Source organism: Bos mutus, chromosome 28, assembly GCF_027580195.1.
Source record: "Bos mutus isolate GX-2022 chromosome 28, NWIPB_WYAK_1.1, whole genome shotgun sequence".
Taxonomy (NCBI): domain Eukaryota; kingdom Metazoa; phylum Chordata; class Mammalia; order Artiodactyla; family Bovidae; genus Bos; species Bos mutus.
In genome coordinates, this window is record NC_091644.1 from 18,814,689 (window position 1) to 18,842,080 (window position 27,392).

The window sequence follows — 27,392 nt, forward strand, 5'->3', positions numbered from 1 at the left end:
GTGAGGGTGGGATGATTTGAGAGAATAGCATTGAAACATGTATATTACCATATGTGAAATAGATTGCTAGTCCAGGTTCGATGCATGAGACAGGGCACTCACGGCTGGTGCACTGAGTCGACCCTGAGGGATGGGATGGGTTTAGGGAGGGAGGGGGACGGGGGGTTCAGGATGGGGGACACATGTACACCCATGGCTGATTCACGTCCATGTATGGCAAAAGCCACTACAATATTGTAAAGTAATTAGCTTCCAATTAAAATAAATAATTTAAATTAAAAAGAAAACACCATGTGGAAGCTTGAAGAACGGGTGTTGGTGCCTTGGATGACATTGCAGAGGAAGAGTGGAGTGCTTCTCCCTCATCAGTCATGCTCCTGATGGCACAGGGGACGATACTGTGCTGAAAAGCACAGATTTTGATGACCCTACACTGAAAGTGACTTGGACAAGTAATACTCTAAATGTGAGGAAGTTATGGGAATACTTTACTTCCCCATACTGTCACATCTATGTACATACAAGACTAATGTATGATCAAGGGGACTTCCCTGGTGGTCCAGAGACTAAGACTCCATGATCCCAATACGGGGGGTCGGGTTCAATCTCCGGTCAGGGAAGTAGATCCCACATGCTGCAACTAAGAGCCCCCACACCTTGTGCCCCAAGATCCCACGTGCCCTATGAAGATAGACGATCCCAGTGCCACAATGAGGACACAGCACCAGATAGATACTCAAATTGTTAAAAAATGAGTGATATATGATCAAAATCTAAGCCTAAATAAGGCTAAAGGGCTCGTCCAATAAGGACAAATACAAATGCTGATAAGAAAGCATCGTGTCTGTGTGTTGTGTGTTAGTGCTCAGTCGTGTCTGGCTTTGCGACCCCGTGGACTGTAGCCCACCAGGCTCCTCTGTCCATGGAAATCTCCAGACAATAATATTGGAGTAGGTTTCCATGCCCTTCTCCAGGGGATCTTCCCAAGCCAGGGATCGAACCCAAGTCTTCTGCATTGCAGGCAGATTCTTTACCATCTGAGCCACCCAGGAAACCCAAGAAAGCATTATATCAGAATTTAATTAGTAGTATTTTTCCTCTTCCTCAAGTTCATAAAATAACAGAGGATCTGATAATTCATGGGGTCTTTGATTTCATCAAATATGGTAATAGGCATGTGTTTACACAGATGTCTAAACTCATCTGTGTGTGCACGTGTGCATGCATCCGTGTCACACACATAGACGTGGGCACATGTATAGGCACATGTGTAAACACTTTACTATACATGTGCCTGCATGTATACACGTGTATGTATGCCAGTGATACACTGCTGCCTGCAGCCTGAGGTCCCTGTTCGCCCCCAGCCCTCAGACGCTGACTCACTCAGGCAGGAGCCAGAGCTGGGCCCTGCTGTGCCCTGGGCTAGGACTGAGACCTCACAGGGGAGTCACACTGACTCATATGCCACGTTGACAGGCCCTGCCTTCAAGATCACCAGTGAGATCTCAGAGGTGGGAGGTGGGAGGTGGGAGGAGGGTGCTCAATCTCCTGTTCCTTTCTCAGCTGCTCTATCCCCACCCCACAAGTTCATGCTCACAGGCTGGTGTGGACTACAAGCCTGCGCTTTAAGCTACCTTCTAACCAGCATACCTCTTCAGGTGCAGCTGTCTCCGGGATTCCCAGCACCTCCTGGACGCAGCCATTCAGGCCGCTTCATGCCTAAGCTGTTTGTGCAGACTGATTCCAGAGTGCCTAGAGCCTGGCCTCCCAGCCCAACAGAGTCCCTGTTATGAGTCTACAATACTCAGCATTTCTCTCCCATGACTTATCTCCAAAATGCAGGAGCCATTACGGCCCTGGTTGGCCTGCCTGTGAGTGAAGCTGGGCTGTGAGGGGTCCTGGAAAGACCCACACTCTGGGTGTGTGGAGGCCTGAGGACGGAAGGTGAGGCAGAAGTCAAGTGTTTGGAACAGCGCCTGGTACACAGCATGGGCTCAACCAATAGCATCTGCTATTTAGTTTAAAATGGCTACCTCCCACTTTGGGGGCTGAGAAGCGGCCTAGTAGATCACCCCAGAATCAGGATTTCAGAAGTCTGGCCTCCAGAGTGTTCCATACCTGCAAAGGAGAAGCTGGACATGAGAGCCCTTGGTGAGCTGTCAGGCTCTCTTCACACGGGAGCAGTCCTCTTCATTACCATGTCTCTCCTGCCAGGAATGCCTGCCAGAAGTTACAGCACTGGGCCTCTGGCAGGCGCTGTTCTCTACCCAGTAGACTTCTTGTGTGGGGCAACTGGAGATCATAATCCACGCCCCCCCCCATTTTTTTGCCTGCACCACGTGGCTTATGGGATCTTAGCTCCCTGACCAGAGGTCAAACCCAGGTCCTCAGCAGTGAAAGCTTAAGTCCTAACCATTGGACCACCAGGGAACTCTGGATTTATACTGTAAGGCTGGGGGTGGGGGGTGGCGGTCACACGTGGTCACTAAGGTCACTCTGATGCTGACGATTCTCTCCTGTGGGGCATCCTGTGCCCTGGAGGGTGTTTGGCAGCATCCCCAAGCCCCTCCCATCAGATGCCAGGAATACCCTGCTCCAGCTGTGACACCCAAAACATTTCTCCAAACCCTCCCAAGTGTCCCCTGGGATGCAAAATTGCCTCCAGTCAAGAACCACTATCTTAAAGTGAATGAATTTTTGTTTTGCTGGGGAAGTGGTCTCTGAGTGCCGTCCAAGCACTGGGAAGCTCCTTGGGGAGAGTCAAAAGAAGAGGAAGGACATAAAGCGAGGGAGGATGGGGATTTGCATCCTCCCAGTGAGCAGGGAGGTTGAGCTGCTCACATACCCCTGAAGGGAAGAGGTCTGGCAGAGAAACGCTCTGTCAGCAGGAAAGAGGTCTTTGTGCTGTTCTGAACCAGCTTGTATGATGAATATCTAACACAGTTAGTGACAACAGAAAGCCATGCTCCTGGGTGAGGCACCTAGATCTAGGTCTGAGACCCAAACCTCCAAGATCTAGAAGGGGTGCCAAGCTTCTCCAAGCAGGGCATCTGAGAGGCCTTGGTGCTCTGCATCTTTGTAGTAAGAGCCGAGTGGGGCAGGTTAGGATCGAGGTGGGCAGGGGGCCTATCACCCAGACAGGGGGATGCCAAGATGGGTCCGGCCACAGACTGGCTTGGGGAGGACTGTTGAAAGGGCCTCTCTGCCTTCTCACCTCCCTCTGCTCTGGCTCCGGGCCTGAGGAGTGTCTCTGAAACTCATATCCACATGATTCTTCATCCCAGAAAGGATTTGGTGCATCACCCCAGGCAATGAGAGGGTACCTGACTGCACCAGCCAGTCCGGCCACAGCCAGGAGTCAAGGTCAAGAATGTCTCACGGTGACACTCATGATCCTGACTCTGCCAGGAAGACCCATCTCAGGAAGTGGCTCCTTCTGCAAAGGGGCAGTGTGCTTCCCACCTCCAGAGCTGGGAGCCCAGCAACCCTCCCGCCTCAAGTCCTGCCTCAGCAGCAGTAGGACTAAAGAGCTAACTTTGGAATCAGACAGCGAAGAGTCTGAATCCCGGTTTTGCCATTTGTCACTTGGCTTCTGAGACTTGCAGAACGTCACTTGCGCAAGGCAGCGGTGAGGATGCGAGGAGCCTGCCCGTCAAGTCCTCTGCCCTGCGTCTGACATGTGGTAGGAACCGGAATGACACTGTGATATTTGAGATACTCACAATAGCTTGGAGTCCTGGAGTCCTGGTTCTTTCTGCTGCCCCATCACAGCCTCAGCTGGCCTCTGGCACCCATCTGCCCCTGTCATATATCCACCTGTATGCCACCATCAGGGACTATTCTTCATGCATTCTCTCCATCTGAGAGTCCATGCTACTGCCTGATGGACCATCCTGCCATAGCTACCCTCCCGAGAGTTCTCTGCAGGCATTTGCCACCTCCCCTTCACACTGCTGCCACCATTCTTGGCCTGTACACTCTTCATCTTACCAGACCTCTCCCTGCCAAGGCTGGCTCAGCACCAAATGCCTCCAGAAAGCCTTCCTGTTTCCAGAAGTCCACAGGGACACCATCTCCTTCTGTACTGCCCTCAAAGGTCCCCTAGAACAGGAGTCCATATGAAATAGTATGTACACACCAGACACTCACTAAATGCTGAAAACTGCCCCTTACATTTCAAGTGGTTCCCTTGGTCAAACAAATCCTAAGAAAGAAAAACAGAGCTGGAAGAAATCAGGCTCCTTGACTTCAGACTATACTACAAAGCTACAGTAATCAAAACAGTATGGTACTGGCACAAAAAGAGAAATACAGATCAATGGAACAGGCTAGAAAACCCACGCATTTGTGGTCAATTAAGGAGGCAAGAGTACACAATGGAGAAAAGATAGTCTATCCAATAAGCAGTGCTAGGAAAACCAGACAGCTACATGTAAAAGAATAAAATTAGAACATTCCCTAACACCATACATATAAATTCAAAATGGATCAAAAACCTAAATGTAAGGCCAGACACTATAAACCTCTTAAGGGGAAAACACTTTTTGACATAAATCACATCAATATCTTTTTTGATCCACCTTCTACAGAAGTGAAAGTAAAAATAAACAAATGGGACCTAATTAAATTTAAAAGCTTTTGCACAACAAAGGAAAACATAAACAAAGTGAAAAGACAACACCCAGAATGGGAGAAAATGTTTGCAAACACAGCAACTGACAAGAGATTAATCTCCAAGATACACAAACAGCACATGCAGCTCTATGCGGGCAGCTCTAATGGGCAGAAGATCTAAATAGACGTCTTCCAGGAAAAGCAGAGACATCACTTTGTTGACAAAGATCCACATAGTCAAAGCTATGGTTTTTCCAGGAGTCATGTACGGATGTGACAGTTGGACCATAGGAAGGCTGAGCACTGAAGAATAGATGCTTCTGAATGGTGGTGCTGGAGAAGACTCTTGAGAGTCCCTTGGATTCCAAGGACATCAAACCAGTCAATCCTAAAGGAAATCAACCCTGAATACTCATTGGAAGGACTGATGCTGAAGCTGAAGCTCCAATACTTGGGCCACCTGATGTGAAGAGCTGATTGGAAAAGATCCTGATGCTGGGAAAGACTGAAGACAGGAGGAGAAAGGGACAACAGAGGACAAGATGGTTGAATGGCATCACCGACTCAATAGACATGAGTCTGAGCAAACTCTGGGAGACGGTAGGATAGGGAAACCTGGCGTGCTGCAGTCCATGGGGTCGCAAAGAGTCAGACATGACCAAGTGACTAAACAACAGCAAGAAAGGAATTCCCTGGTGGTTCAGTAGTTAGGACTACATGCTTCCACTCAAGGGACATGGGTTCCCTTCCTGGTCGGAGAACTAAGATCCCACAAGCCCCGCGGTGTGGCCAAAATATATAAATAGATATTTTTCCAAAGAAGACATAAAGATCGCCAAAAAAGCACATGAAAAGATGTCACGCCATCACTAACTATCAGAGAAATACAAATCAAAACTACAAAGTGTTATCACCTCACACAGGTCAGAATGGCCATCATCAAAAAGTCTATAAACAATAAATGCTGGAGAGGGTAGGAATGTCATTTTATATAACCACTATGGAGAACAGTATGGAGGTTTTATCCATAAAAAACTAAAAACAGAACTATCATATGATCCAGCCATCCCACTCTTGGGTGTATATCCAGAGAAAACCATAATTCAAAAAGATACATGCAAAAAAAAAGAAAAGATACATGCACCTCAATGTTCATTGCAGCTCTATCTACAATACTCCGGACATGGAAGCAACCTAGATGTCCATCAACAGAGGAATGGATAAAGATGTGGTAAATATAGACAATGGAATATTACTCGGTCACAAAAGAGAACGAAATACTGCTATTTGCAGCAACATGGATGGACCTAGGGATTATCATACTAGGTCAGACAGAAAAAGAAAATACAGAGAAAATATCACATGATATCACTCACATGTCAAATCGAATTAAAAATGATATACATGAACTTATTTGCATAATAGGAACAGACTCACAGATTTTGAAAACAAGTTTATGGTTACCAAAGGGGAAACATCAGGTGCTAGGGAGTGATAAATTAGGCACTTGGAATTAAACAAACATACTGTACTATATAATAAAATAGATAACCAACAAGGACCTACTGTATAGCACGTGGAACTCTACTCGATACTCTGTAATAATCTATATAGGAAAAGAACCTGCAAAAAAGTGAATATATTGGGAGCTTCCCAAGTGGCTCAGTGGTAAAGAATTCACCTGCCAATACAGGAGACAAGGGTTTGATCCTTGGGTCAGGAAGAACCTCCGGAGAAGGAAATGGCAATCCACTCCAGTACTCTTGCCTGAGAAGTCCCATGGATCAAGGAGCCTGGTAGACTACAATCCATGGGGTCACAAAAAGAGTCAGACACATGATCCCCTGCCCTGAGATTTAAGAAGCCTTAAGGAAACATCCTCTACACAGATGGGTAAACCGAGGCACAGAGAAAGCCAAGTCCATCCAGGGCACAGCAGCATGTGAGGGAAGGCTGAGGAGTCGTTGCCCAACATCTGAAGCTCTATGAATATTTATGGTACATCCCCAGGTTAACGCAAAAGAAAATTGAGAGGCAAGAAGCCCAAGAGCCGCAGTGACTGGGACCTGATCAGATCATTCTGAGTTCCACAAAGGGCTCTGCCCCTCCCATCCACCCTGGGAACCATATCTCTTCTCTCTGATGCCGCCAGAAACCTGGCCCCGGAAACCAGGATCAGAAATGGTCACAGGCAGGCAGGCGCCGTGAGGGAAGAGCAAAGGGACACCCTTTTTGCTAGCTTCATGAAATCCTGAAAGGAAGCGGGGCTTCAAGCATCCCAGCCAAATACAGGTTTCCACACAATGGATAGGATGAGCTGCTGGTCTCCTGGGAGGGAGAGGTTGTCTGGGCCCCTCCACTCATAGTTACAGGTGGGATTCTGGCTGGCTGGCTGCTGTCCCCCAGGAAAGTCAGAACCCAAACCTCGCTTTCCCCCTGTGGCAGCTGGAGGTCTGCAACACAGCAGCTCCTTAAGCGAGGTCCATCTCAGTGCCCTAAGCCTTTCCCCCAAGAGGAAGGAGCCCTTGTGGGAAGCTGCACCCCTCTGTTCCCACACCCACAAGGGCAAGGCAGCAGTGAGCAAGGAACCAGCCTCCAACAGCACTCCAGAACCCTCTGAGAAGACAGAACCGAGACCATGGAAACAGGCTTCACAGCAGGCCCCCCCTGCAGGGTCTTCAGTGCCCGTGTGTCTGGTGGGGGCCTTCCCAAGGGCACACAGTGGTGCAAAACCTACAACATGTTGAGTTTCCACCCCAAGCAGGGATCTCACGAACTGGCCATGGTCCCTCCAGGACACACGCACATCCAATCACTCACTTCCTGGGGTCACTCCCAGGGTCCCACTCCTGGCCTGGGTGGGGACCCACTCAGAACTCAGAGTTGGCATAAATATTATTTTAAGCTGAAGACACTTGAGATTCAACAGATGCAGAAATAAAGCATCTCAGAAATTCCCGGGAGGGAGATGGGAGGGAGTTTCAAAAGGGAGGGGATATATGTATACCTATGGCTAATTCATGATGAGGTTTGACAGAAAACAAAATTCTGTAAAGTAATTATCCTTCAATAAAAAAAAAATAAATTATATATATATTAAAAAGAAATTCCTTCCTTTGACAAAGCAGCAACTCCCGAGAAAATGAGCTACTATAAATCCTCTCCCCAGGGGAATTTCATGGCCATTAAAAAAAAAAAGACAGAAAGACCACTTGCACCTGAATAAACATGTATCATCACAAACTTTCTTATTTCCTACTTATTCTCCTAAAGTCCACTTGTCTTTCCTAAAGAAACCTATCTGCCCTTCCCATGGAGCCTCTTCTCCCCTCTCTTTCCTTTATTAAGTTAAGCATCAGTTCGGTTCAGTCGCTCAGTCGTGTCTGATTCTTTGCAACCTCATGGACTGCAGCACATCAGGCTTCCCTGTCCAACACCAACTCCCGGAGCTTGCTCAAACTCATGTCCATTGAGTCAGTGATGCCATCCAACCATCTCATCCTCTGTTGTCCCCTTCTCCTCCCACCTTGAATCTTTCCCAGCATTAGGGTCTTTTCAAATGAGTCAGTTCTTTGCCAAAGTCTCGGTGGCCAAAGTATTGGAGTTTCAGCTTCAGCATCGGTCCTTCCAATGAATATTCAGGACTGATTTCCTTTAGGATTGACTGGTTGGATCTCCTTCCAAATTGGGAAAGGAGTACCTCAAGGCTGTATATTGTCACCCTGCTTATTTAACTTATATACAGAGTACACCATGTGAAATGCCAGGCTAGATGAAGCACAAGCTGGAATCAAGACTGCCAGGAGAAATAATAACCTCAGATATGCAGGTGACACCACCCTTATGGCAGAAAGTGAAGAACTAAAGAGCCTCTTGATGAAAGTGAAGGAGAGTGAAAAAGTTAGCTTAAAACTCAACATTCAGAAAATGAAGATCATGGCATCCAGTCCCATCACTTCATGGCAAATAGGTGGGGAAATAATGGAAATAGTGACAAACTTTATTTTGGGGGGCTCTAAAATCACTGCAGATGGTGACTGCAGCCCTGAAATTAAAAGATGTTTGCTCCTTGGAAGAAAAGCTATGACAAGCCTAGACAGATATTAAAAAGCAGAGACATTACCTTGCCGACAAAAGTCCATCTAGTCAAAGCTATGGTTTTTCCGGTAGTCATGTATGGATGTGAGAGTTGGACTGCAAAGAAAGCTGAGTGCCGAAGAATTCATGCTTTTGAACTGTGGTGTTGGGGAAGGCTCTTGAGAGTTCCTTGGACTGCAAGGAGATCCAACCAGTCTATCCTAAAGGAAATCAGTCCTGAATATTCATTGGAAGGACTGATGCTGAAGCTGAAACTCCAATACTTTGGCCACCAACACTTTGGCAAAGAACTGACTCATTTGAAAAGATCCTGATGCTGGGAATGATTGAAGGTGGGAAGAGAAGGGGATGACAGAGGATGAGATGGGATGGCATAACTGAGTCAATGGGTATGGGTTTGAGCAAGCTCTAGGGGTTGGTGATGGACAGGGAAGCCTGGTGTGCTGCAGTCCATGGGGTCGCAAAGAGTCAGACACGACTGAGTGACTAAACTGAACTGAAAATCTTTCACATGACACCTGTTTTTATTTTTGTATGAAAGTCATGATTTTGCTTTTTTTCTGAAAATTATCTTTTAGCAAACTCTGGGGCTGTGAATAGAGCCCATTCATACTCCTGGGGTCTTCACGATCCAGGACCGAGGGTCCTAACACTCAGGGCTTCCTAAAGGCTCCCCTGGCCCCTTCCCCACTCCCTCCCCCTCACTCCTGTTCTCCACCTGCTGGCTCCAGGGACCAACTTGGCTCTCTGACTAATGGGATTAGTATTCAGCTGTGTGGTCTTAGGTCGGACTAGCAATTTATAGAGTCTGGATGGGTGGTCAAGTGCTCCAGGGAGGTGGGTGTGTTCATATACATAGTTACCCTCCCTCTCTTTCTCAAATGGCAGCAAGTGGTAGCCTTTGCCCTGTGAGTTGCAAACCACAGGCTGTGTGTGTGTGTGTGTGTGTGTGTGTGTTATTCGCTCAGTCACGTCCAACTTTTTGCGGCCCTATGAACTGTAGCTGCCAGGCTCCTCAGTCTATGGGATTCTCCAGGTAAGAATACTGGAGGGGGTAGCCATTTCCTTCTCCAGGGAATCCAGGGATCGAATCCCAGTCCCCAGGAATAACAGAATTAGTATTCAAACAAAGAAGTGGCAAGGGGCAGGCTTCCTGGTACTCCTCCCCTCCCTGGGGCTCCTGTAATTGGAGCTGATCTCTACCCTTGCCTTTTTCTTAACAGTGGCATTGCAGACAGAAGTACACTGTTTCCCCCTTTTCCCATGCTGGCTCCCTGCCTCTCCCATAGACACCATTCACTTCTACATTTACTGACTACCTATCAGGTGTTGGACTAAATACCCATGCTGTGTGCTCTTGGGGGTTCAAAAAAAGCCTAAGTCAAAGTTCCCATCCTCAAGGACTCCACCTGCAGAGACTTACACAAAGAACCACACAAACACACAAAGACAATACGGCTATGAGAATGCAGAACACACTGCCTGAGTACTCCCTAAGTGCCAGGTGTGTGCTAAAGACTTCATATACATTCAACCCAAGAGCAGACAATATTATGAAAAATGGAGGCTTTCAGGGATTAAATAGTATTAAAACAGACATAGATTGGGGTGCCTGGTGAGCTCAGAACAATTTCTCCAGGGCCCATGCCTGTGTCCAGTCCCTCTTGTCCTTTGGGAAACTCTTGTCCTTCTCCAACATATAGTGATTGGTCCAAAGGGTGGTCGTGTGACTCAAATTTTAGAGTCCTGCTCCAGGAACTTTTGCCTGGAAACTCAAGGAGAAACTTCTTTTGTCTCTGGTCAGGGAGCTATAGCAGTAAGAATCAGCTTCACTGAAAAGATCCTCAACATTACTAATTATTAGAGAAAAGCAAATCAAAACTACAATGAGGTACCACCTCACACCAGTCAGAATGGCCATCATTAAAAAGTCAGCAAATGACAAATGCTGGGAAGGGTGTGGAGGAAAGGAAACCCTCCTACATGCTGGTGGGAATGTAAGTTGGTGCAGCCACTGTGGAGAACAGTAGGGAGGTTCCTCAGAAAACTAAAAACAGAATTACCATATGATCCAGCAATCCCACTCCTGGGCATATATCCAGACAATACTATTGATATAATTTAAAAAGATACATATGCCTCTATGTTCATAGCAGCACTACTCACAAGAGCCCAGACATGGAGACAAGCTCAGTATTCATCAACAGATGAAGGGATAAAGATGATGTGGTAAATATATACAATGGAATATTACTCAGCCATAGAAAAGAAAGAAAGAATGCCTTTGCAGCAACATGCAACTAGAAATTACCATACTGTCAGGAAGAGAAAGACAGATGTCATGATATCACTTATATGTAGAATGTAAAATATGATACCGATTCATATGTAGAATGTAAAATATGACACAAACGAAGCTATCTCTGAAACAGAAAGAGAATCACAGACATAGAGAACAGACGAGGGGTTGCCAAAGGGTAGAGAGTTGAAGGCGAGATGGAGTGGGAGGCTGGAGTTAGCAGATGCAAGCGTTCATATACAGGATGGACAAACAACGAGGCCTGCAGTATAGCACAGAGAACTATGTTCAACATCGTATGATAAACCATAATGGAAAAGAATATTTAAAAAATAATGTGTGTATATATATATATATGTATAACGGAATCACTTTGCCACACAATAGAAATTAATACAACATTGCAAATTAACCACAATTTTTAAAAATTGGAGGGAAAAAAAAGTCAGCTTCATAATGCTCATAGCCAGAATCCGTCTTTTTGAGAAGTTGTTCAAGAGAATTAGAATGTGAAGAGGACCTGAAGAGTCCACGTAAGCCTCTAGTACCAATTACACTTAAAACAGTTCCATCTTGTTCTCCCACAACCTGGCCCATATTTTCAGCCCTGTTTTCCTTAATCTAGTTCGAGTTTGTTTTCCATCATTTGCAAGTTACAGAGTCGGAAGAATACAGGTCCCTTGCCTGAGGTCACACAGCTAACAAGGGGCTGGCCGCATGCCCTCCCAGCAGCCACCTCGCCGCCCGTGTGGCTGGGTTACGGACACCGGACAGCACAGGCAGCATCGTGCTATTTTATTCTGTATAAATGCTGCCAGGGGGGTTGGCATGACCGTGGGGTTGGCACTCTTGCTCATCAACTGTTCCATTCCCAGAAACGTGCTACCACTCGCCTCACGAAAGTCACATTATCATCAATGTCCACGGTTGGCCCCTCTTGCACCTAGACTGGTCCCCCTCCTCCCAGAGCCACAGCCACGGGCACTTCCGACAAAGGCCTCTTGTCAGAAGAGAACCAGTGCAGAGCCCACCTCTGATGTTTTCCACCTCCCTTTCTTTCTGGTCTCCCTCATCTCTGCGCCTTTAGGTCAGAGCTGCCCATCTGTAGCCCAGAGGCCAAATGTGACATGTAGATAGGTTTTATTCAGCATTCACAGCATTTTTATTTTAGCATTTTAAAAATTAGGAGTTTCACAATTTATTTAGATATCACAATTTAAATTTTCCATATAAAAAGTAAAAAAAAAAACCTATATGCATTTCTGACTTAAAAAAAAAACAAACTGGCCTATCCATGACAGTACTGCTAAGTCACTTCAGTCGTGTCCGATTCTGTGTGACCCCATAGACGGCAGCCCACCAGGCTCCCCCGTCCCTGCGATTCTCCAGGCAAGAACACTGGAGTGGTTGCCATTTCCTTCTCCAATGCATGAAAATGAAAAGTGAAAGTGAAGTCGCTCAGTCGTGTCCGACTCTCAGCGACCCCATGGACTGCAGCCTACCAGGCTCCTCTGCCTATGGGATTTTCCAGGCAAGAGTACTGGAGTGGGGTGCCATTGCCTTCTCCACATCCATGACAAGAGCCCTGCATCTCTGCATGAGCACCTCTGGCAACAACTGACCAGTAACCACTCACTGTGGACAGTGCATGGCCTCTCTGCTTCACCTGTCTCAAAATTTACCCAGAACCCTCATTTTCCCTGCCTGACTGATTTCGGTGAACACCCAGAGCCACACACTGTGGGGCTGGGATCTCTGCTAACATGACAGCCCAGTAGCCAGTCTCTCCAGCCTAGGATTGCGCATTTTCCCCAGATGATAAATCTCAGGAAACCCCTTCAACTCTAAGACAAGTGGGACCCCTGGCCTCACCTGACCCAGGCTCTGAATATGTCCAAGTGCGGAAACCACTGACCACAAGCTCCAGTTTGCCTGTAGGTACCTCAGCACAGTCACATGCTGCTGACACCAGGCCAAGGCCCAGGATGGACGCCAGGCCAGCTCAGGCCCATCTCAACCGTTCAGCTGGACGCGGGAGCAGGCAGTGACTTCCCTGAGCCCACCCGGAAAACCAGCGCCACCAAACCATCAGACGAGCGCCAGGGGCCCCCACCCCAGCCCTGGCAGCCAGCCCCAGGGCTCGGGCACACTCACGATATTCATGAGGGTGAGGACGTAGTTCTGCACATGCTCCTTGCCGTGGAAGCGCACCACCGAGTCGTCCACCGCCAGCAGCACCTCGATGCTGTAGCTGCCCGGCGTGGCGTGTCGCCGCTTCCGCTCTGCTTCTCCTAGCCGGTCCCCCACCAGGCCCAGCAGGTTGGGAAGGTAGCCCAGGCCAAAAGCTGGAACCAAGACGGGAAGAGACAGAGGTTCAAATCCACATAAGGAACTGTCACCATGATGCCACCTGCTGATCGACCCCTGCCCCCATCATGTGCACCCCTTCCCCTGCCTCTGACAGCATGAGGGTTTGTGCCAGGCCAGGTGATGGGTGGGTGTGAGCCCTCTCCCTGACGTGAGGATGCGGCAAATCTCTGAGGCAGTGAGGAGCGGAGAGGTGAGAATTGGCCCAGGCTCCAGTTCCCGCTCAGTTCTATCTCCCTGTCACGTCCCAGCCCAAGCCCCTCCACCTCTCTGGGCTCCCCTCCCCTCCTGTGACATGAGAAGGAATAATCCTTGATATCCTGCCAGACATGCTTGCTGTAAAAATCAAAGATGGCAGTGGGTAGAAACATCATCATACAGGAAAAAATGTTTTGTGGTATTACCATGGCCTATGGAGGGCATTTTAGGGACCCTTGGAGGATGCCCCATGCCCCTCAAATCCCTCTCAATCATTGCCAGCAACTCCAAATTTCCCCATCATAGCTTTGACCTTTTAGCTAAGGTTATTTATTTAACCAGCATTTATTAACTTGTATGACATAATCGAGGACCTTTTCTGTAAAGGATCAGATAGTTAACATTTTAGGGTTTGTGGTTCATCTGGTGCATCTCAGCTCTTCAATTTGACTACTGAAATATAAAAGCAGCTACAGACAATATATAAACAAATGAGTGTCTCTGGGTTTCAATAAAACTTTATTTACAAAAACAAGTGGTAGGCCTCATTTAGCTCATGGACCTTAGTTGGCTGACTCCTAATAGAATCCAATCCAATCCTTAAAGACAACTGTGTCAGATTATTGACTCTATTATACAAGTAAACAAGCTAAGGTTCAAAGTAGCATGTCCAGGTCTGTCTGAATCAAAAGGTCATGCTTTGAAACATATGGCTATTTAGACATAACATCTCAAGCAGTTATCAGTCATTTACACCATAGCCCGAATAAGGACTGGAGCAACACTTGTTGGGGCAGTGGAGTGAGGAGTACATGAGGACACCATAGGAAGCAGGATGGGAGGCAAGGGTCTCTCAAGAAAGCTTCAAATGTCTTAATGACTCTCCTGCCATCCCACCCTGAAGCTCTGATTCTTGTGCACTGATTTTTAAGACTATTCATTTATCACAGTTATTTCAAAACCCCTCTGCCTGCAAGATGGGGCTGAGGCTCTAAAGATGCCACCACTACAGTCCCAGCACATATCCAGAGGTGTGGCTGCAGAAGGGGCCCCACACTACTAGCACGGAGGACGGTGGTGGGTGATGAAGGCAGGACCCTGTCCTTGAGCTCCCCCGCCTAGTGCAGGTGACAGATAAGAAACTGGGTAGTAAATAGAGTACCATCAAGGACCGGACAGTAGCACTGACTAGAGCAGGCTTCCACACCGAGACCCAAACCGGGACGGCGGAGCTGGGAGAGGCTTCTGGAGGAGGGCACACCTGAGCCGGCCGGAGGGGGAGTGGGAGACCTGCTGGAGCACGGGGACCACAGGACCCATTGTGACTGAGGGTAAGGAGCTACCGACCACAGTGTGGTAACCCTCCGGGAAGACTCGATGGGCACCCAAGTTCTGCCTCTAAGCCTCCATGCACATGGGTACTCCAGGGATCGAAGGCTGAGTGCGGAGCAAGGAAATCACGGTGCTCCATGCTGTTTCTATTTTCCCTTTGGTAGTGGCACTGCCGTGCAAAGGAATCTACCATGCCCTAGATTTAAGAGTTGGGGAATGCATGGCCACTGTGCCTAAAGGAGAGACCAGAAATGGGCAGCTGGCCTCTGAGCAATGCACAGACTGGCGAGCAGGGCTTGGGCCAGCGTCCGCCCTCACTGCCCCCGAGGCCAGTGCCTCTCTCTTTGCAGGTGAGACTGCACCAGAGCTCCTGGAGGCCCTGCTATCTGAGCCCAACAGAGAGCGCAGCAGCCCAGAGACAAATTCCTGGGTGAGAGGGGAAGAGACCCCCAGCAGGGGAGGAAGAAGGTCAAAGCCTCTCTCCATGCAGTGAATTGAATCATAATAGCTACTCCCAACACATGAGCAGTGCCTGGAGGTTTCAGCCCTGCAAGGGAAAAGGGGAACTCGACTCCTCACAGCTCTCCTTGCCAGGTCTGTCAGAGGTAGACTCAGAGAGGTCACCTGACTCATCTCAGGTCACACAGCAAGTTCATGGTAAACATCCAGAATGTAAACCCAGGCTTCCCACTCCCCATTATCACACCCTAACAGGGCCCACCCAGATTTCTCTCTCAAAAAACAGTGAGAGGCATTGCGGAGGGCCTGCTGACATCAGCCACAGACCCTGGAGACAATCCATTCACACCCTCTTCTATGCATCTCTCATCCTTCAGGCCACAAATAGGGAATTCTCAAAGCGGAAAGGGTGGGGGCAGCAGGTCACCAGAAACTTTCAGTGAGCCCACCCAAGGAGCCCTGAGAAAATGTAAAATGGTGCAGCTGCTCTGGAGAACAGTTTGGCAGCTCCCCCAAAAGTTACACACAGCATTACCATAGAACCTCCATCTTTACAGCATCTTACGTACATACTGAAAACAATGGAAAACATATGCTTACATGAAAACTTGTGCATGAATGTTCACGGTGGCATTATCATAATAGCCACCAAATGGAAACAACCCAAATGGGCACCAACAGATGAACAGATAGGTAAAATGTAGTTTCTCCATGGGGTGGAATATTACTCTGCCATGAAAAGGAGTGAAGTACTAATTAAGATACACACTAGCAGAGATTGACCTTACACACAAAGTGACAGAAAGCCAGTCCCCAAAGGCTAGAGACTGTATGATTCCATCTCTAGGGGATGCCCAAAAGAGACAAAGCTCTAGAGAGGGAAGGTCGATTAGTGGTTGCCAGGGAGCTGAGAAGGGGAAAAGCGGAGTGACAGCTGATTCATGGGTATGCGATATTTTTATGGGAGTGATGGAAGTGTTCTAGGATTAGATAATGGTGATGGTGATCCCATTAATGTGGGATGTAATTGTGATGGTGATCACAATAATGGTGATCCCACAAAATTGTGAATATAGTTAAAACAAAAAAATGAATTGTATACATTTAAATGGATTTTCTCTCAATTAAAAAAAGGCAGCAACAGCAGCCTTAAGCCCCAGGCTGGCTGGCTGCCCTTGAGGGGATGAATGGCTCTGGTGTTTGGTAGCCCCAAATCCCAGCCAAGGAGCCAGAATTCTGGCTACGGGCACACAAGCATCCAGGTTCCAGTGACCTAGATGGTGGGAAGAGGGCTACAGAGCAGGACTGTGGGTTGAGGGGGGACAGGACAACATTAGGAGCATGGGAACGTGCAGGGCACAGCCTTCGAGGTCAAACCTTTCATCTTAAACAAGAATGTTAAGTGGAGACAGGCACACCCAAAAGAACTTCACATACCAGGCTCAGACCCACTGCTCGCCTTAAAATAACAGAGTGAGTCACAGGTTTTTAAGAAAGTCCCCTATCATCCTTGTCTTTCTAAGGAAGAACCCAGATGGGCCCAGGGCACACCACCACCCACAGGAGGTACAGCCAGGCAACCCAACGAGGGGGAGACAGGGCAGCGTTCAAGGCGTGAACCCCACCTGGAGCTCAGTGGTCTCAGCCTCCCAGTTGTTGATCATGGTGGCCGACTGTGGAGCTGGTTCCAGGCTCACAGCCCTGGAGTAGGACTTCCCCAAGGTCTCTCTCAAAAGGGAGGATTTGTGGTCTTTTGATTTGGAGCTGGCCTCAGATAAAACAGAGCCCAAGAGAGACTCGTCATTCCCTCCAGGAGTGGTGGAGGTAACAGTTCGGGTCACCACTGAGCTCCTGAAACCCTGCCCAGCCACCCGAGGCTCTGTCCAACCCCTCCCCCATCATAACATAACTGCAGAGCCCTCCACTGTCATAACATAAGTGTGGCGTCACTTAAGAGCAACACAGGGAGAGCAGCTGAGGCTTCAAAGGACGCATTGTACGTGGGGACTACTGGTTTCCAGGCATTCCTTCACGCTGGGCCCAATTCCGCCAGGGCCCAGGCAGGAGGGTGTGTCACTCATGGCCAGATTCCACCCAGGAATGAGGGTGGAATCCACGCGTGTCCTCATGGCCAAAGGGGCTTTGAGACAAACCTCAGTTGGACTATGAAGTTGGCACAGGCCTAGGACCATTCACCACTTCACTGGCTCAACCATGGGTCCTGCGTACTGCTGGTGGGCAGGCTCCGGTGCTGCTCACTGGCTACACAGAGGCCCCTCTCAGAGACTCTCACCCCAACATGGCAGCAGTTACCTTAGTAACAAAGCCTTAACAAGAGCAACCATTCATCAAACATCTACCAGAGGCCAAGCTCCATGCTGGGAGTTCTATACACATTACAACATTTCTAACATTATAACACATAAAACCTCAGAGTTAGCAATGATCATCCCACTTTACAGATTAGAAAAACAGGTTCAGAGATGTTAAGTAACTTGCTTAAGGTCACACAGTAAACAATACTGGAGGTAGGATATCTTTTTCTTTTCACATTTAAGCTGTTTTTTTTTTAATTATTTATTCATTTTTTTTGGCTGCACTGGGTCTTCGTTGCTGCTCATGGTCTTTCCTCTAGTTGCAGCAAGTGGGGGCTACTCTCTAGGTGTGGTGTCCGGGCTTCTCATCGTAGTGGAGAGCACAGCCTCTAGGGCATGCAGGCTTTAGTAGTTGGGGCACATGGGCTGAGTTGCCCCCTGGCATGTGGAATCTTCCCAGACCAACAACTGAATCTGTGACCCCCGCATTGGAGGCAGATTCTCAACCGCTGGACCACAGGGAAGTCCCTGGAGGTAGGATTTTTAAACGCTCCTTTGGACACAGAGCTGACTCTGGTGGCCTGACCCCAGGCAGTCTCCCTACGAGTGCCCTAAGAACCCCCTTCCTGTGGTTCCCAGGGCTGGAGATGATTTCCAGCGGGGAGAAGCTAACTGCAGTCATTCCACCTTCTGTCCTGGCAGAGGAATAGCCTTGCAAAGCAACGCTGAGCCACTCCGAGACTCAAGGACCTGTGTTCAGGGGACTCAGGTAGCTCCTCCGGCCTGCACTCCAGCCTGCTATCATAGCCCCTAAAACAGAGGGCAGTTTCCTGCTGGTGCAGTAGATCTATATGGCCCAGAGCCATTACACCAGTGAGAAGACTGAGGCCAGGAGTTGAAAAGCCCAGGCCAGAAGTTACCTGAAAACATCCCTGCGACGTGGAGGGAGGTAGACCTGGCACCTCCGACCACAGCCTACCTTCATTGTGAAGGTCCCCGAGCGGCTCTGTCCATCGCTGCCTGACGACTTCCCGCCGGTACACCACGTGCTTCCTCCCGCCGGCCTCCGCCTCCTGCTGCCCGCGCTCGAAGGGCTCGATGAAGTAGTCAGTGCTGTCCGTACGGATGAGGCCGGCCTGAACCAGGGATGCGGCAAGTGGGGGGGAACGGGGAGAGAGCAGAGATGTGAACACACGGCAGAACAGGCGTGCGTGTGTGTGCAAATGAGTGTGACCACACGAGAGCAGGCACTTCCTCTAGGGGCTTGGGGGCCCTCAGATGCCAGCAGGGAAGTGGGAAGAGGGTGTTAGGCGGCCAAGCAAGGGCCCGCATGCCCGTCACAAGCAGAGCAGAGCCACTTTTCTTTTTCTTTATTTCTAATTGAAGGATAATTGTCTTATAATATTCTGCTGGTTTCTGCCATACCTCAACATGAATCAACCATACGTATACATACGTCCCCTCCCTCTTGAACCTCCCGCCCACCTCCCTCCCCATCTCACCCCTCTAGGTTGTCACAGAGCCCTGGCTTGAGTCCCCTGAGTCATACAGCAGATTTCCACTGGCTATCTATTTTACATATGGTAGTGTAGATGTTTCCAGGCTACTCTCTCCTTCCCGCCCGCCCTCCCATCGTGTCTATAACAGATCCACTTTCACTGTGCTGTGCGCTCACGGGGTGCACGTAACAGTTCCTCTAAACAAAGGCGCATGCGTGCTAAGTCGCTTCAGTCACGTCCAACTCTGCAACCCCATGGACTGCAGCCCGCCATGCTCCTCTGCCCATGGGATTCTCCAGGCAAGAATACTGGAGTGGGTTGCCATGCCCTGCTCCAGGGGACCTTCCCAATCCAGGGATTGAACCTGCATCTCTTATGTCTCCTGTATTGGCAGGCGGGTTCTTTACCATCAGTGCCACCTGGGAAGCCCCCCTAAGGTGGGCACTGGACCCCAATTCCAGCAAAGAGTGCTGTTATTTCAGATTTAAAGCATGTGTGCGTGCAGCTTGTGTTTGCTGACAATAAATGAGCGAGGACAGTGCCCCAGGAGTGTATGCTCAATGTTATGATCTGATTTCTCACCTGCATCAAAATAGTTCCTTAAAAATATCAAGTGCTGGCTTTGGAAATAAAAAAAAACATAAAAATATAACCTTGGTCGAGCCCCGCCAACATGTTATTAGGTCCCAAATGAAGGCAATATTCACAGGGGTAAGTGAAACATATAATGAAATGTGTGTGAATACATGTGTGGCTGTACAGTCTCCCGCCCCCGCGCACACGTCAGCTCTATAAAGCAGTGAGGGACACCCACCACGGTGCCTGGAAAATAGGAGGCAATCCTTAATAAATACTTACTTGTTGAATTCCTTCACTCATTCAACAAACACCTATGGAGTGCCTACTACATACCAGCCCTGTGCCAGACACTGGGAATGCAGCTGTGAACACAAAACAGGGAATGAAGGAAACCATTTTTATAAATCTATTGGGCCTTCCTGTTTGAATAGGAGCTGCCTCTTTTTAAAGCAGTCATTACTTTACACAACTAAATCCCACCAGTTTTCCCACCTCGGCCTGTTTTGAGCTTGCTTCTTAGGGAACTCCCGTCAAGGCTTCCTGCACACACGACATCGAACCTCCCAGAGCAGCCCATCTTCCTCCTGTCCTTCCCAGCTATGTCTCTTCATCAAACTGCCAACACCATCTTGGATCAAAACCAAGATAGCTGCCTTCTGCACCAATCAGGAGGCCAAAAAAATGTTCCAGGGATATTAGCAGCATTACCAGAGCAAGTCTGGAGCTCCTCAAGGTAACCATTTTATCAGGGACGCTCAACTGTCCGCAAAAGCTCCAGTCTGCTTATTAAAATGTCAGCGTCAAACTCTATATTAAGCAGGCGTCCTTTCTTTTAAAATGCTTTCTCTTTTTAACTTCTGCACCTGCCACGTGCCCAGGGCAGTGAAAAACAGATAATGAGGCCCAGACTTCGGCTGTGAGTTGTTCATCATCTGAACGGAGGAGACCACAGAGAAGATGGCCAAGCTGTTGGGCTTGGTGCTCTGGCAGGTATACCTGATGGACAAGGATCCATCAGGCTCATGGTTGCAAGGGGCAGAAATTCAGCTTGCACCCTCTTGGACCAAAGGGGAGCATATAGGTCCCTGGACAAACCATGGCAGGGGCAGGCGCTGGAAATGAAGGGCCCAGTGCCTTGGCTCTCTCCGCACCCTCCTCACGGCCCCTCTGCATCAGCTTCACTCTCCCAGACAAGGTATGTTCTCACAGGTACATCTCTGCTCTGACACCAGAGACAAGAAGGCTTTTCTTGCATAGTCCCATCTGGTACAGCCCAGGAAACCTGTGGTTAGTCCGGCCTGACTCACACAGTCACCCGGGGATTGGTAGTTCTTGCTCGATCCCCATGGCCAGAGGGAGGGTAATTACTATGGTGAAAGAAGGGAGAAACTGACAGGGTGGCAAAAGAAACCCACAGGAGCTGGAAAGGACACAGCAGGTAAGGGACCTGGATGCAGATGTAGGAGCAGGAAGGTCCATGTGGGGTTGGGGAGGCATTCAGGTTCATGGGCAGAGGCTATGCCAAACCTGCACAGAAAGTGTGTTAGTCAATCAGTCGTGTCTGACTCTGTGTAACCCCATAGACAGTAGCCTGCCAGGCTCCTCTGTCCATGGAATTCTCCAGGCAAGAATACTGGGCTGGGTAGCCATTCCTTTTCCAAGGGATCTTCCCGACCCAGGGATCAAACCCGGGTCTCCTGCATTGCAAGTGGACTCTTTACCGTCTGAGCCACCAGGAAGCCCTGCGTAAATGATGGCCAAGTCAAAGAGCCTCTGCCACTGAGGATATGCACAGCCCCTGAAGGAAGCCATTCTTCCAGGTACATAGGGCAGCAGGGCCCAGGGCTTTCCACCCAAAGCTACTGCAGCTCAGCTGCCAAGAGAGACTCTCCACCAAGGCCCCCACCCATCCATCCCATCCCACCTTCTGTACTCCTGTCTAATCCCCAAGGTCAGTGCTTACACCCCACTGAAGGCCCTCTGGACCAAGCAAAGCAAGAGACCCTTACAGCAGAAGTCAGATGACCTGTGCTTCATCCTGGCCAAACTCACACAAACCCAGGTTCACCGAGGGTTGCAGCTGCTCTCTCTCTGCCCATCACACCTCTCCTCTAGCAGAGACGAGTTCTCTAGACCAAGGGGCAGAAGACTCCATTCAGCGACCGCCCTCCCCCACCACACACACACTTCACCGTAGCCTCCCCTATTCTGGAACTTGGTTAACCCACTGCCCCAGAAGATTCTTCAGAATCTGGCATTCCCTGTGCCCCATCACCCACTGAGTCACCATGGCCACCAGACCTCAGGGCCTCCCATGAGGGTTGCAGGGTACAGAAAGATGCACACAGAATGGGCTGGGCTACAAGGCACTCCCTTGCAGCTCACGTTCCCCTTTCAAGATTACCACGTCTGCCCCAGTCTCAGGCTTCAATACCTAGTCAGGGGACCTCTATTATTTGCTTGGATGCCTCTAGTGACAGAGAGCTCCCCCTCTCAAGATGTATCCTGGTCTCTGCAGGGACACTGTTATTGTCTTACTGAGCTGAACACACTTCCCTGCATTCTGCCCTTTGTGAAGTCTTATTACCATTGCTAGTAATAAGTTAGATAACATCACTGACTCAATGGACACGAATTTGAGCAAAATCCGGGAGACAGTGAAGGACGGAAGAGCCTGGTGTGCTACAGTCCATGGGGCGGCAAAGAGTCGGACACGATTTATCGACTGAATAACAACACTAAGAGTGTCTGCCACTCACATTTACACATCTTAATTCATCTTTACAACAACCCTATGAGGTAGGCACTGATATTAGACCCATCTCATGGATGAGGAAACAGAAGTACGGAATGCTTAAATAACTTGCCCAGAGTCGCTCATCAAGTCAGGGACAGCACTAGAGCAGAGCTCCGCTCCATGTGGCTCTTCATCACTAGGCTCCATCACCTCACCCATCCCGGGCCCGCTCCTGACCTGGGGGCCCATCTGGAGCACGGAGACATTCCTCTCATAGTCCCATCTGCAAGTCCCTGTGCCTCTGGTTCCGACCTTGCAGAGCAAGCAGGTTGTTCACTTCCCACCTCTGGGCAAAAACACTCGATGAAAACCAGTCCACCTTCTACCACTGCCGTGAGGATGAGCAAACGCTTCAGCACTCAGCCCTAAAGGGAGCCAACCGCACCCACTGCCCAGGTGGCTGCTCCCCTGAAAGGACTCCCACCTCACACAGCAGCTCTGCTCCACCAGACAAGGAAGCCCCGGGATTCCTGGGACTAGCCTAGCCCCCCCAACACTTCCTCGGGCCTCCCCTCAAGGAACAGCTAGAAGAACCCCTATTTTCCCACCCCAGTGAACTGTTTAGGGAGAAGACCCAAGGCCCTGACATGCAACCTGGAAAATAAGCTTCAAACCTCTTTGTAACTGAGGATCTCACCAGCCCTCCCTGGCACTGAAGGCAGGGCCTCCCTAGTGATCATCTTCATGTATTTTGGGCATCACGCCCAGGTCTTGACAGGCAGTTCCAATCCAGGTCTGGGCTCTCTCATAGTGTCTAAGACCCTCCTCCTGGAGAAGGGATAGGAAGGCAGGCCCAGCCACCAGATCAGGAGGCAGCCTGGGCTGGTCCCTTCCAAAGGCCCTCGGTTTCCCTGTCTGCACCAGGAGAGGTTTGGCCCACGCTCCCCTTCAGCACTGCCCTGGCCAGGAAACCAGGCACCACTCAGGGCAGACAGACTGGCAACGGGAACTTTCTGGCTCTCCTCCTCCTCTCCAAATTACTCCTGTCTCTCAATTTATGAGATGTTTATATTTCTGAAAAGTGGTAGCTAATTTTAAGACACTAAAATCAAATCAAATTTCTGTATAAGAAATCAAGAAATGGGGAGAAAATAAATCCTGGTAGAATGGAAAATAAATGTCAGCCATATCTGTTTTCACCCATAACTTATTCTTCTGGAAACAGTAAGCAGGAAATATATACTGGAAAGGCTCTTCATGCAATAAAAACAACAACAACAAATAGCTGATTCTATCCAATTGGGCCACACATTGTACAGGCCCTCAGGCAATTTCTCCAAATAGAAACCCACCAGCGGGCAGGCCTGGCCCCCTCTGCCCTGGTCTGGACCCTTTAACACAGCTGCTTCTGAGGGCCATTTCCTGGAAGGTGCATGGCTGATGGAGGGGCCGGTTTGAATTTTCTAATATGGCTGGGACATTGTTTTTGGTTGCAAAGGTGACACCTGCTGCTGCAATCTTCATCCAGAGGCCTTCAGGTCATGCTAACTGTGGTTTTCCAGTCCGGTTTCCCCTCAGGAAAAAACCCAAGTCCAAAGCGCAATTCCAGGTCACCTGAAGGAGACAGGTGATGACTGGCTAGGTGACTACTGTGGGTCATAAATGAGTCCACTTGGTTACCAGCAGCTATCTGTCATCAGCGTGAGGTCCCAAATACTTCAGCAAATAACTGAAGTCACATTATTTTGAAATTAATATGTACATGTTAGAATAACATGTTTATTCTAAAACTGCACATTCTTGCATGTAAACTGGGAGGGGAGGGTACAATGAGCCAACAGACAGATCTCCAGGGAGGCCACAGAAAGAGATCCCAAGGGATTCCTTGGACAAGGGTAAGGGGCTATCTGTGCTGAGTCAGGTGCAGAGACAGTGAGCAAGGGTCAGCTTGGGTCCAGGTAGAGCCAGTGACTTGGCTCTGAGAGGACAGCTGCAGGTCCTCTGGGAAAAGGGAATCCTGAGGTCCCTTGCTGCACCCTCAAATTGGCTAATGTGTGTCAAATGCCCAGAAGGAGGGCCCATTTCAAGATGGAGTAGTGGGCCAGTCTCCCCTTCCTTCTCCTTCCAAAGCCAGTCTCTGTGGAGCCTCCCCAGAAGGGAATCAAGCAGTGCAGCCCACCCCCAACCCAAGCATCCTACCACCTCCCAAGGAGAGTGTGTTCTCAGGCTTGAACTTGTTCTGGAAATTCCATCACGAGGCTTTTACTGCCAGCTGTGCTGTCTTAGGTTCTAGGCTTACAGCAAATTTAACCTGAAACTATGCCACTGGAGGAGACAAAAGATAACCCAGCAAGTGGAGGCTGGGGCGATGCACACAACTAGGAGTGGCATGAGAATCAGAAGTGGCTTCCACCAGCTTCTCCCCCAATATAGCCACCTGCTTCTATCCCCGGCCACTGCCAGCCAGGCTCCCCCCAAGACCACATCACCTGCTACAACCTCAGGAACTCTGACTGTGGGTATCTCCTTCTCTCCCTCGTAACTCCAACATGCTGGCTCCAGCTACCATTAAACTTCACTAAGACTTCCAACACATGACCCCACCATTCCACCACTGTCAATCTCCCCTCCAAGTCCTTACTTCCCTTCTCATCACCTTGGACTTCTCCATCATGATACATAATAGTTCTGCAAACACTCATAACTCTCTTCCACTCTTCCCTCCATCCTGCTCTCCCAGAGAAGCCTCTGTCCTGGTTCAACCCAAGTCTCCACCCACTCCACGTCTGCACACTGACAGAGGAAATGCTCGTGGTGCCCACGGGTCTCCTTGAAATCAGGGGCCAGAGCTCTCAGGTGAACCTGACGCTGATCCTGCAATTAGCATCCCTCTTTTCAGCATCACCAGGCCCTCCCTCTCTCCTGGATCATTTCGCTGATACATGAATGCACTTGATCTCTGTGAAATTCCCTCCCAGCCCTGCCAGCTATGGCCAGGGTCTCTTTTTCCCTCCACAGCACAGCTGTCCACGCTTCTCACTGCCTCCACTTCTGTGCCTTGTACCTCTCCTCCATCCACCCCAGTGGGGCTTCTAGAACCAGTACTTCCTGGAAACTGCCCTCGTCATAGTCACCTGAGACCTCACGTGTTCAGAGCAAGACATTGTTTCTTTGTCCCGGTCTCTCTCAGCTCCTCCAGCCACACACATGCTCCCTGGGGACTTCCCCTGATCCCACAGCTTTACATATCATGTATTTGCAGATACCTCCCAAATTACATCCTCAGCCCTGACCCCTCCCAGAATTCCACAGAGGAATGTCCAACAGCCTCCTTGATAGAGACCCTGGGCTTCCGGTGGGCACCTCAACCTTTAAAGCAGACCTATTCCTCCCCTTGCCTTCCCCATCTCAGCAAATGACACTCTTTTGCCTAGTTGCTCAAGTCAAAAATCAAGGGGACAGGTGGACCCCAGGGATTAGGTTTTTGCAAGTCTTCCAACCTCCCTCATGGTTTTGTTAAGTCTGTTGGATGAAAGATGCATCCAACAGAGCCTGCAGGGACCAGCCCCTCTGAGAGATCACCCTGGGGCACTGTCTCTGATTCATGACAAGTGTTGGGGGGCAGCCCTACCCACAAACCCCTATACCCTGAGGCCATCCTTTCCTCCCTCAATAGGCCCTCATGTTTTCATGAAGCATCTACTGCATGCTGGGCTTGATGGTGGGGTATAAAAACACAAGAAACCAGCCTCAGCTCTCCTTATGAGTGACATATCTAACATATATGAAGAACACTTACTGCTCAATAATAAAAAGACAGCCCAATTTAAAACTGGGGATAGAGGGACTTTCTGGTGGTCCAGTGACTAAGACGCCATGCTCCCAATGCAGGGGGCCCAGGTTCAGTCCCACAAACCGCAACTGAGATCCTGCTTGCTGCAACTAAGACCCGGCACAGTCAAATAAATAAATTAATAAATACGTAAATTTTCAAAACAAAAATAAAGCAAAGAAAAAAAAGAAATAAAAATGGGGAAAGAATCTGAGCACTTCTTTAAGGAAGACATACAAATGGCCGTTAAGCACATGAAAAGATGCTCAGCATCATCAGTCATTACGGGAATGCACATCATAACCACCATGAGATACTACACACCCACAAGGATGGCTAGAATCAAAAAGCCAGAGGCTAACAAGTGTTGACAGGGATGTGCAGAAACTGTAACCCCCATACATTGTTGGTGAGAACGTAAAATGATGCAGCCGCTTTGGAAAACAGTCTGGCAGTTCACCAAATATTAAACAGAGCTTCCACATGAGCCAGCAATTCTACTCAGTATAAACTCAAGAGAAATGAAAACGTAAGTCTGCAAAAACCTTTACACAGTGTCCACTGTAGCCAAGATGTGAAACAACCCAGGTGCCCATCAGCAGATGAATGGATAAGCAAAAGGTGGTGTGTCTGTACAATGGAATGTTATTCAGCCGTAAAAAAGAAAGACATGCTGAAAAATTCTACAACGTGGATGAATCTTGAAAACATTACGCTAAGTGAAAGAAGTCAGTCACAAACAGTCACATATTATACAATTCCATTCATGTAAAAGTCTAAAACAGGGAAATCTATAGAGACAGAAAATAGATTAGTGGCTGCCAGGGGCTGAGGTAATGAATTTGGGGTGATGGGTGCGGATAAAAGACACAGAGCTTCTTTTTTAGATAGTGAAAATGTTCTAAAATTGAACATGGTAATAATTACATGGGCTTCCCAGGTGGTGCAGTGGTAAAGAATCTGTTTGCCAACGCAGGAGATTCAGGAAACGCAGGTTCGATCCCTGGGTCAGAAAGATCCCCTGGAGGAGGAAATGGCAACCCACCCCAGTATTTTTGCC

At 48.9% G+C, this 27,392-nt stretch overlaps 1 protein-coding gene across 2 annotated transcripts in view; it reads right to left on the reverse strand.

Annotated features, from left to right (window-relative positions):
- Positions 1-27,392, reverse strand: part of ADAMTS14 (ADAM metallopeptidase with thrombospondin type 1 motif 14) — a 95,504-nt gene that overhangs the window by 50,148 nt on the left and 17,964 nt on the right. For both annotated transcript variants that reach the window (XM_070364598.1, XM_070364597.1), the window contains exons 3-4: positions 18,665-18,821; positions 13,169-13,359 (exon numbers count right to left, since the gene is read on the reverse strand). In XM_070364598.1, the coding sequence (XP_070220699.1) occupies positions 13,169-13,359; positions 18,665-18,821 (348 nt within the window). The remainder of the gene's footprint in view (positions 1-13,168; positions 13,360-18,664; positions 18,822-27,392) is intronic.